This window comes from Ranitomeya imitator, chromosome 3, assembly GCF_032444005.1.
Source record: "Ranitomeya imitator isolate aRanImi1 chromosome 3, aRanImi1.pri, whole genome shotgun sequence".
In the NCBI taxonomy this organism is placed as follows: domain Eukaryota; kingdom Metazoa; phylum Chordata; class Amphibia; order Anura; family Dendrobatidae; genus Ranitomeya; species Ranitomeya imitator.
This window is the reverse complement of record NC_091284.1, coordinates 754,605,100-754,617,146: the sequence shown is the minus strand read 5'-3', so window position 1 is coordinate 754,617,146 and position 12,047 is coordinate 754,605,100. Positions and strand designations below refer to the sequence as shown.

General features: G+C 45.4%; 1 protein-coding gene across 7 annotated transcripts in view; it reads left to right on the top strand.

Annotated features, from left to right (window-relative positions):
• The window catches only part of NBEA (neurobeachin), an 899,093-nt gene that overhangs the window by 353,422 nt on the left and 533,624 nt on the right, over window positions 1-12,047 (top strand). For all 7 annotated transcript variants that reach the window (XM_069758980.1, XM_069758976.1, XM_069758974.1 and 4 more), the window contains exons 19-21: window positions 1,715-1,796; window positions 5,494-5,617; window positions 8,797-8,989. In XM_069758980.1, the coding sequence (XP_069615081.1) occupies window positions 1,715-1,796; window positions 5,494-5,617; window positions 8,797-8,989 (399 nt within the window). The remainder of the gene's footprint in view (window positions 1-1,714; window positions 1,797-5,493; window positions 5,618-8,796; window positions 8,990-12,047) is intronic.

Here is a 12,047-nt window from a genome sequence, read left to right as displayed (position 1 = left end):
GTATTTTGCAGCAGACCATGATTGTCACTGCATTATAGGAAATTCGTCTGTTTAGATCTTGGGCCTTATACACTAAGCTGGATGGCTGTTGGGTGTAGTGAATGAGTTAATGCTCAGGAGCAGCCCCAGCATAGCAGGGATGTATAGCCGGGAAGGTTAAATCTGACACTTCTGCGTGCCTCTTTTATACCGCACTCCTTGTCTTTACCTTTTTGGTAAGAACGTGGCTTTCTGTGTAGCATTTACACAATATGATGCACATGACCTTTAAAACTTAACAGTTTTTTTTTCGCACGCTCTTCTCCAAGGCATACGTGTTAGGAAATTAGCGGCAGCGTTTAATGCCTGTTTCATTCTGTGTCAGATTGTGTACACTGTAGACGCTAATGTTGATTTCTGCCCTTACGAAATGGTGTTGATTAAAACCTGTGAAGACAAGTCCTTCCATTTGTTCAGTGTAATCTCTCTGAATAATTAGAGAGCCCAAATGGAATTTTATTTTTGGGATTGTAACAATAAATTCGCAAGCAATTCCATCTTCCGATGTCCGCACTCAACACTTGTGCGTCCTAAAACCATAAAGCAGCGCCTGCCTCTTCTAAATAATACAAATTTGCGTAAATTGTGTATCCTAAGCCATGTTCTTATGGACATATAGGTCTCACCCATATACCACTCATGCCAACTGTCCAGAATTTGCCAGGACAGTCCCGGTAAATTTGTCAATGGCGGATTACAGCTTTAAAGGGGTGATCCACTACTATGACAACTCCTTCCTGATCTAAATGTTTGACCCCGTTAAAATAAAAAAACCTACGCTCACCTTCCGTGCTGGCGCCATTCCAGCGATGTCGGCAGACGCGTTCCCGAGAATGCCGTGCTGTAGTTGTGACCCTGGCGCCCAGTGAGCGCTGGCGTCACTGTCCCCACCTCCTGTCGAATTGAACATGATGAGGAAGTCAGACATCAGCTGCAGCCCGGACTTCATCTTCATGTTCGATTTGTCTGAAGGAGGGGGCAGTGACGTCAGCGCTGATTGGGGGTCGGTCTCGCGTGTCACAACAACCGCAGTTACCGCGTGGGATCCCCAAGGAGAGCGAGTGCCCACACCGATGGGACGGCTCCAGCATGTGAGGTGGGCATAAACTTTTTTTATTTTATGGGGCCCAAGCGTTGGTAATGAGCAGGGGTTGGCCATGTAGTGGAAATCTTCAAGTGCAATGCCGTCCTATGCCCAAGAGTGACGCCGTTTCTAGAGAAAAGGGAGACACTTCTAAACTTGGAAAATGTCATTGTCTATTTGTCTTAACCATATCCTGTATTATGTTATTGTCAGGTATGAAATCTTAATAAATGGCGCCACTTGGCCTAATTATGCCCAACAACTTGTTTCACGTCATATTTTCACCTACGATCAGTATCTCTCACACTGATCTAGTGGCAATTGCCAACTCATGAAATAGTGACTAATTAAACATGTCCTCAACATAGTAAAGTGAGTACTGATATCTGAAAAGTGTATGTGTGTATATATATATAATATATATAAATCATGTTACTCCTGAAAGTGCTATCTGTACAGTTGCAATGGAAATATGGAAAATCTGTCTGTAATAGCCTTTAGTGAAATTAATGTTATTGTGCCAGTCACTTACGCAAATTAATTTGTGTGAAAAGTGTAATGACCTAAATGCAATTCTTCTTCTCCCTGCAGATACTGACGGAGCAGGTTTGCACTCAAGTTGTCCACAAGCCTCACCCAGAGCCAGACTCAACTGTGAAAATCCAGAATCCAAGTAAGAAGCGCTGGATGTGCCCGTCGTGCAGTGTGCCAGACACATTGGGCTCATGTGCCATCTCACTCAATGCACACTTCTACAAGGGAGGGTTCTCGCATCCGGTCCAGACCACTATGCACAAACCGTCTCCTGATGTAACCCAACAGCCTCATAGGCATATATCAGGATGTTGAGTTTGGGTCAGAATAATGTTCCTATTGTGTTATATATCACTAGCTATTGAACCCGTTCTACGCCCGGATGGCGAGCATTTATATTGGTATATGGTCTCCATGCTGTCATGTGCTGCTCCATCCTGCGTCCCCATCCTGTCGTGTGCTGCTCCATCCTGCGTCCCCATCCTGTCATGTGCTGCTCCATCCTGCGCCCCCATCCTGTCATGTGCTGCTAAATCGTGCACCCCATCCTGTCATGTGCTGCTCCATCCTGCGTCCCCATCCTGTCGTGTGCTGCTCCATCCTGCGTCCCCATCCTGTCATGTGCTGCTCCATCCTGCGCCCCCATCCTGTCATGTGCTGCTAAATCGTGCACCCCATCCTGTCATGTGCTGCTCCCATCCTGCACCCCCATTCTGACATGTGCTGCACCCATCCTGCGCCTCCATTCTGACATGTGCTGCACCCATCCTGCGCCTCCATTCTGACATGTGCTGCTCCCATCCTGCGCCACCATTCTTTAATTTGCTGCTCCCATCCATATGCCCCATACGCTGCTCCATAAAGGTTGATGGCCCCCATAAGATGCTCCATAGTATATTCCCCATACACTGCTCCATAAAGGTTTATGGCCCCCATAAGATGCTCCATAGTATATGCCCTCGTACACTGCTCCATTATGGTTGATGGCCCCATAAGATGGTCAATAGTATATGCCCCGTACGCTGTTCCATAAAAGTTTATGGCCCCCATAAGATGCTCCATGGTATATGCCCCCGTACACTGCTCCATTATGGTTTATGGCCCCCATAAGATGCTCCATGGTATATGCCCCCGTACACTGCTCCATTATGGTTTATGGCCCCCATAAGATGCTCCATAGTATATGCCCCCGTACACTGCTCCATTATGGTTTATGGCCCCCATAAGATGCACCATTGTATATGCCCCGTATGCTGCTGCAATATATATATATAAAAAAAAATACCATACTCACCTATCGTCGCTGGGCGCCGAGTGCTGGGGGGCCTGAGCAGGCGGGGACACCGGCGCGCTGTGGGGGTCAGGGGCCGGTATCGCCGCTAGCTCAGGCCCCCGACACTTGCTATATTCACCTGGCCCTTATCCACCGCTGCGCGCCGCCATCTTCCAGCTCTTCTGGCTGTGACTGGTCAGTCAGAGGGCGGCGCGCATTAAGCGCGTCATCGCGCCCTCTGAACTGAACGTCACAGGCAGAGGACCGGGACATGGAATATAGCTGATACTCACCCTCCTGGCGGTCCCTGCCTCTCCGGTGGAGATCGCGGTGTGCGTTCAGTGTTTACGCATACAGCGATCTCCTGGGAGCGTCACTCTGTGGGGTCTAGACTGCGCTGGCGCTTGCGCAGTCTATAAAGGCTTCGGACAGAGTGACGCTCCCAGCGTTATATTATAGATGTGCTTCAGTTTCTTGTGTTCCAGTCTCCATATTAATGTATAGTCATTTTTAGTTGGAGGGTGATATTTTTGTAAACTTCCACAAGAATCAGTTCACTTTGTATACTGCCCCTATTGGATAAACAATCAGCAGATTTGGTTTCCAGTACCATCTCTATGCTGATTACACCCAATTATACACCTCTACTCTTGATCTCACGTCTGCTTTATTACAAAACTCCAGTGATTCTTACCACTGTCTCCAACATCATGTCCTCCCTCTATCTGAAATTGAACCTGTCCAGAACTGAACTCCTTGTGTTTTCCTCCCTCCACTAACCTACCTATGCCTGACATTGCCATTTCTATGTGTGGTTATACCATTACGTCCCAGCAAATTGCCCGCTGTCTTGGGGTCATACTTGCGTCTTTTGCGTCCGTTAGACGGACTAACGCGGTGTAACGCAGTCCGTTAACGCCGCCATTAAGTCCTATGGTGGATGCATCGCCAGCGCACGCCTACAATGGGCGTGCGGAAGCGATGTGCCGTCATTGAGTGACGGACCCTAGGACGCGGGCTGCAGCGTTTCCGGGTCAGTCACCGCTAGCGCAGATAGAGCATCTGCTAGCTCTATCTGTGCTAGCGCGCTGACATATCGGCACTTGCATTAACAGCAGCCTGTTAACGCATGTGTTGAATGGGCTGCTGTTAACGCATTGTCAACCTAGCCTTTCATTCACCCCCCACATCTGATCACTGGCTCGCTCTTGTTATCTGCACCTCAAAAACATTTTTAGAATTCGACCTTTTCTTATTTTCAACTCTGCAAAAACTTACTGTTGCTCTTATTCATTCTTGTCTGGACTGTTGTAACTCTCTACCAATCGGTCTCCCTCTTACCAAACTCTCCCCGCTCCAATCTGTCCTGAATGCTGCAGCCGGGATCATTTTCCTCACCAACCGTTACACCGATGCTTCTACCTTGTGCCAGTTATTACACTGGTTACCCATCCACTCCAGAATTCAATATAAACTTATCACTCTCACCCACAAAGCACTCCACGGTATAAGCATGTGAAATAAATCAATACATATACTTATTCAAGCAATTCAGAAACATTTTACATTAAATCTTTTTTAGACCGCATCCAGACAACAGTGCAGGTTCACTTTATCTTCTGTGTTACAGCTATACATCTCGGCTCGATTATGTGTCTACCAGCCCAAGCTAACAGTTTCTTAGATCACCATGGTATTGACTATTCAGGCTCATAAAACTCACAAACAATCTGTGGTTGGCAGCCATAATACAGATGCAAATATGTGCCAATATTACTGCCATATGAATTAAGCCTTTTTCTAATATGTCTATTGCCACAAGGTTCCTATAAGTATAAGCTCCACCCCACCTGTCAATCATCCCTTCCATATACCATGTATAATTACTAGGTTTGTGGATTGTAGAAGGTGGCAACAAGTCATTATTGGAGGTAATCTTTCTCACAACTGTCCATATGGCTGCATCACATTGCCTCAGATTTTGTTAAAAAAAAAACACAAAATCAATACTGATAACTTTGCTTTGAGTTGTCCGTAAACTTAGATGCTCCCAGTTCAAAGAAATAATCGTATAGGAGCTTTAGAAGGGTATTCGCATCTCCAAGATCCTATCTCAATATGTAGTTGGTGTAATCGCATTAATATTAGCAAATACCTTCAATTAGAAATGAAGTATAGTTCTTCTGATTCACTGTTGCTTACCCCATGTGCAGGTCATTGCAGTACCTTAGCTATCCATGGTTGCGACCACTCATATAATGATGAATAGTTGTTAGTAGTCATCACCATAGATACCTAAGCTACTGCAATGCCCTGCACATGGGGTAAGTGACTTTGGAGGTATTTGCTAATATTATAATTACACCTACTACATATTGAGGTAATATCTTGGAGATGGGAATACCCCTTTAACTTTCAGATGAGCTAAGATCTTGACAGTGCGAGGTATCGTTGGTAGCTGCGGACCTCGAGCTGCTCAATAGTTCTGACAATTATTCCGTTCTTTGTAGAATAGTACAACGTATTACCTTAAAAATGTACAATATTTTATTTATTTTTTTAGTGATCTTGAAGGTAGTGGCTACACTGCTTAAAAACTCCACTCCAAGTTCTGATCTGATGGAAGTAAGACGCCTGTTCCTGTCTGATATGATAAAGCTTTTCAGCAATAGTCGTGAGAATCGGAGGTGAGTTACCATTCCATTTTGTAGCTTTTCGATTGCACTTTTTTCATTGTTGTTTGTAATGTCATGTTACTCATAGTACATTTATCTGAGGAAAACTAGCAACAGTTTTATGAGAATAGTACTTAAAGAGAATCTGTCATCAGGCCTTTACCTTATAACCTGAGAGTAGCATGATGTCTAGACCGAGACCCGGAATGTGTCAATTACTGGGCTGCTTGTTGTAGTTTCAATAATATCAGTGTTTTATCAGCAACAGATAATCATTAGAGGACTTGTTGTCTCATGTCTCCTAGTCCTCCTGCTATGTGTAACTCCGCCCCACCGCTTTAGCTGTCAGTGAACAGTGTACACAGAAAGCTGCCAATCAGTGGTGTGGGCGGGGTTATAGAGGGCTCAGCATTCAGAGAACTGCTAGATCTGCAGCTGAGATAACAGTAATTTTATCAAAACTTCAGCAAGCAGCCCAGTAAGTGACACATGACATGACGATTTAAGATCGAAACGCGCGTTAAGGGGTACGCTGGATCTGCACTCTTATAAGGTAATTATAATAACTTTCTAAATTTTATGTCTGATATTTCCATTCTTATATTTGAGTATGGTGTGCACATTTGTACTATTGTCTACATAGCCTGATATTTTAGTCATAATGGTATTGACTTAATGTGTATTGCTTTATGCCTTTGGATATATTCTAGCCACAAGAATTAATTCAGTTATTTCTGCATTATGCACTTTGTCTTGTACTTACGGTAGTTTTTTCCATATCGTGACATATTGATCTGTGGTTTCTTATATATGGCATACTATATCTATATATCTATATATATATATATATATATATATATATATATATATATATATATATATATATATATATATATAGATATATAGATATAGTATGCTCCAGGAGTGGGGCGGCCTTGGCTTTGTTCAGACAGTGCCGTTTTTTGTCTTTTAGGAGGATGTATATATATACATCCTCCTAAAAGACAAAAAGCGGCACTGTCTGAACAAAGCCAAGGCCGCTCTTCACTCCTGGAGCCAGGTGTTAATCAACAGTCATGGCACTGCCAGACACATATGCTCAGATCGGGTGCTTTTCAGAATGAAGCAGACAATTCCAACAGTGCAGGCAAGAAAAAAGAAGGCACTCACCGATCTAAAAGTTGGCAATCTTTATTCAATCTTCATATAAAAACTTCATGGCCGGGGGAGTGAGGAAAGGAGCTCATGAGAGCAGGAGCAAACGACGGCCGTTTCGCGCTGTGCTTGCGCTTCTACGGGATAGCATTCCTTTCCTCACTCCCCCGACCATTAAGTTTTTATATGAAGATTGAATAAAGATTGCCAACTTTTAGATCGGTGAGTGCCTTCTTTTTTCTTGCCTGCACTGTATATACATCGTCCCCTTTTCCCCATAGTTTGTAAGCTTGCGAGCAGGGCCCTCATTCCTCCTGGTATCTGTTTTGAACTGTATTTCTGTTATGCTGTAATGTCTATTGTCTGTACAAGTCCCCTCTATAATTTGTAAAGCGCTGCGGAATATGTTGGCGCTATATAAATAAAAATTATTATTATTATTATTATTATTTCCGGCATAATCTGATTATTACTTAAACGTCCAGCGTTTGCATTTTTTCCATCACATGTATGGTTTACTGGCATTTCCTACTTTTAATTGTTCTTAAAAATTGTTTTTGTATTTGAATAAAAATCTCTTTATATTTAAAGTTTATTGGTATTGGAGGACTTTTCTCTCTTTCGTTCTACTTATTCCAACCGGGTCTGAGGTCCCCTAGGTTGTTTCCTGTAGAATATTAGATCCGTGTCGCTCGTGATGGAGCCATGATGTATTGTCCTGTAGGGTCCCTTGGATGTCTTGGCAGAATCTCTCTCTGTCTCTCTATACAGAGTAATGTAACCTCTTTTTATCCTTAACAAGTGTCCTTCATTCAGTATTGACATAAAGGGTAAGAATGGAGATGAGATCAAGTAGCATTACTTGATTATTTACTGTATATACTTGAGTATAAGCCGACCTGAATATAAGCCGAGGCACCTTATTTTGCCACGGAAAACTTGGTAAGCTTATTGACTTGAGTATAAGCAGGGTATGTATTGTCCCCTCATCCCTGTCCTGCTATGTGTGGGCCCCCTGTCCTGTTATGCTCTATGTGGCTCCCCTGTCTAGTCCTGCTCTGTGTGGCTCCCCCTGTTGTATGCATGGCTTCCCCGGTCCCCTCGTTGTATGCATGGTTGGACTCCCCTGTCCCCTTGTTGTATGCATGACTCCCCCCATATCTCATCTTGTATGCATGGCTGGGCTCCCCCGTCCCATCCTTGTATGCATGTCTGGGCTCCCCCATAACATCCTTGTATGCTCGGCTCCCCCATCCCATCTTTGTATGCATGGCTTGGCTCCCTTCCCCATCCTCCATAATACTCACCCTCCTCGAACTGTTGCTGCACATCCCTGCATCAACGTTGTCCTGATGCATCAGCTCTTCCTGTGCTGAGCGGTCACGTGGTACCGCTAATTAAGGTAATGAATATGCGCTCCACGCATATGGGAATGGAGACGTGTACATATTCATTACCTTAATGAGCGGTACCACGTGACCGCTCAGCACAGGACGCGCTGCAGCATCGGGACAACGGAGATGCAGGGACGTTCAGAGACGGCGCAAGGAGGGTGAGTATGATGTCACAGTCGCCGGCTCCTGCCTCTGCTCCACCACTCCCCTCCCCTGCTTGCTTTCTGGACTGTGACTCCTGTATAGGCCGAGGGGGGCATTTTCAGCACAAAAAAATGTGCTGAAAATCTCTGCTTATACACGAGTATATACGGTAATCTATTTGCATATTTTTTCCTCATCTGTTTTCAAAGTCAACAAACTATCTGGCCTACAATGCATAATTAGCATTTCAGTAAACATCACTAGTCATCACGGATAAGAGCGCAATATGTTATATGAAATGTTAATAATTACAGGCTTACACAAGCAAAAGTCTGTTCTCTTGATCAATACACAAATTGTAAAGCCAACATACATATAAGTCTATTCTTCTTGGTTTGCTAAAAATAGTCTGGTTAATTAAAATACAATGCTGTGTCTCCACATTAATATTTTCCAATTAAAAGTATGTGCCCCTCTTGATATGTCTCCTTACTCCAGGTGCCTTCTGCAGTGCTCAGTATGGCAGGACTGGATGTTTTCTCTCGGGTACATAAATCCCAAAAACTCTGAGGAGCAGAAGATCACTGAAATGGTATACAACATATTCAGGATATTGCTGTATCATGCCATCAAATATGAATGGGGAGGCTGGAGAGTCTGGGTGGACACGCTCTCCATAGCTCATTCCAAGGTACCTTGTCTTTACCCGTCGCATGCTCTTTTACATATTCATTTGGTGCCACCTTGTGGCATTAGCTGCACACTTCTGGTAGTGCAAGGAGGGTCTGTCGCTTATTCTAATAATGGATGTATACTTATTACATCTTGCGAGAGAAGAATAACCCAATTAGGACTGTGTAAAACATTAGTTTATTGACCAACAAAGAATGACGATACAGTGGTGCGAAATGGTTATGTTAATAATACATAGCATAATAAAAAGAGACAGAGGCTAAACGTATTTCATCTGCACTCAGAACCCATAGGATGCGGTTTGATTAATTGTGTATATAGCTCTGTTGCATATTTATGTAATCGAGGTGTCATGCGTCGATCTCCCTATCGTGCCGATCCATACATATTTAATCTGCTACCTCAAACTCTATAGAATACTAACAAGGTTCATCCCCAGTCATTGAATTGTAGCAGCAAATGTCGTGTGTGACCCTATTCATCATTGGTTTAAACATCCATGATTTACTTGGTACAGTTTTACATCTTTCCAATGTTGGCCAGCAATTAACAGGTTTTCAAAGACACCAAAAGTTGAATAAAACATAACAATTCAGACATCACCTTTACATACTTTTACGCTATGTTTTGGCCATGCATGTTCATCCTCGAACCTGACTTATTAGCTTAAAAAACCCTGCGTGGCCAAGTTGCTACCCTTTTTAGGGTGTACGATTATGCCTAAATAAAAAGGGTAATGTCCCCCATTCACATTGGACTAATCTCAGATGAACCCACCAATATAGACGTTTTGGCCAATGGTCTAATAGTGTACGGAGGCACCCGATGACTGATGGTAAGGGGAGATGTTGTTCACACATGTCCGATTTCACACTGCCGATCTCATTGTCAGTAGTGGGCACTGCTGTATATGGGAGAGCCGGCCGAGATGTCTGTTGACTGACAAAATGAACCTGGGAGAGAAACAAGCCAGGGTCGCTCTGTGAATGGAGACTGCATGGGTCAGCTAGGAAAGCTGATAAGTCTGCGTGTTGGAGCTGCAGAGTAACATGTAGAAGCTGTAGCCTGTTCAGGGTGAGCTGTGCCCAGAGTTGAACACTACTGTTTTCCCTTCCCCCATGACGGCACACCTGAGAGAGGGGATCCGCCCAGCCAGGACAGGAAACCCTACTGAAAATAAAAGGGCGGTACCTCTCCCTCGCTTCAGTTGGGTTTCCTGTCCTGACAGGGACCCTCTTACTGAACACGGCGGTTCACTTACCCAGGTCCCGTCCCGGCGTGGAAGAACAGGCAGCGCCTGTGCGTCGGGTTCGGGTGTCTGGAAGCGCCGTCCGCAGGTCCTCCGGGTCTCTGCGTCCGAGCGGGCGTTGAGCAGCGTGGTCAGAGGGCTGGGTTCCCTTCCATGGCTGCCACGCCGCCCTCCCCTCTCTGCCGGCGTCCAGGTGCGGTGGCCGCTTCCGGGTCGCTCGTCTGACGTCACGCGCAAGGCACGCTGGGAATGGGCGTGCCCGCGTGACGTCGGGGGCGGGCGCCGGATCCAAGATGGCGGCGCCCATGATGAGAACGCCGGCCGGTGAAAGGGAACTCCGGCGGCACGGCAGAGAGTGGGCGGGGGTTAATTTGGGCACCGAAGGAGGCGGGGAGTGCAGTGGTCCCCACATAAAAGGGCGTTAGACCACAGAAGATGCGCTCATGTCCATAAACTTCACCATGGAAGTAGGACAACAGGAGCAGCAGCAGCAGCAGCCGCCTTCACAGCAGCAGCAGCAAATGGAGCTCTCACCAGATGCCTTGCCGAGCCACCAGCATACCAAGAGCAGCCGCTCAAGTGGTAGAAACAGCAGTCGTTCTGTCCGGCAGGATTCGTCGGCGTCCAGGAGGGACGCTTCACGTGCATCTGTCCAGCCTCCAAAATCGGTACCCTTGATTGTCGGTGGTGGTGAGTGATCTACGTGAATGTAACCCTTATGGTAACAGGGTCCATTTTTGTCTGTTTTGATCACTAGGGGTCCAGGAAAGCGGTTGGTAAAACAAAGAACCGAGAGTGTGCCCTTTGTAGAAACCCGCTCGCAGTTCAGTGGCAGAAGGATCTCTGTGCTGACTGCATTACTAAAACCATACAAGAAGAGACCCCTAATTTTGCCACTAGCCTAAAAGCCATAATACAGGCTGAAATAAAAGACTCCTTGAAATTGGCCCTTAGCGAACCAAGAAGGAGAAGCCGTAAGGCGTCCACAGACTCAGATGCCTCTCAGAGACAGGGGAGTCATAAAACTTCCCGGTCTCCCTCTACCTCCTAGGCCTCTGTCCAGTCTTCAGATTCCTCCTCGGACAGTGATTCAGGAGGTCGTCCATGTTTCCCAACTGAGGACGTAGATAAATTGGTTAAAGCAGTTAGATCTGCAATGGGGCTTAAAGAGGAGAAGACACCTAGGTCTCTAGAAGATGTCATGTTTGGTGGCCTAGAAGAGAAAAGGAAACGCACGTTTCCGGTTAATGCAAAAATAAAAGCATTAATTGACAAAGAGTGGAAAAAGCCCGAAAAAATGGGTTCCTTGCCCTCTTCATCCAAAAGGAGATATCCTTTTGAGGATAAAGACTCTGAGTCCTGGGAGAAAATCCCTAAGATTGACGGGGCAGTAGCCAAATGTTTAAAAAGATCATCCCTTCCGTTAGAGGACTCTGGTGTTCTCAAAGACCCGCTTGATAAAAAAGCAGATAGTTTCCTGAGACACATCTGGGAAGCCTCAGCGGGGGGCCTTAAGCCGGCGATTGCGGGAACATGTACGGCCCGTGCCCTAATGGTCTGGCTACAACAGGTAGAAGATCAGCTGAAAAACAAAGTACCCAGAACTGACATCCTTGCAAATATTTCTTTGCTACAAGGAGCAGCAGCTTTTTTGGCAGACTCTTCTGCGGATTCCGCAAGACTAACAGCAAGAGCCACGGGTTATAATAATAATCTTTATTTTTATATAGCGCCAACATATTCCGCAGCGCTTTACAGTTTGCACACATTATCATCACTGTCCCCGTTGGGCTCACAATCTAGAATT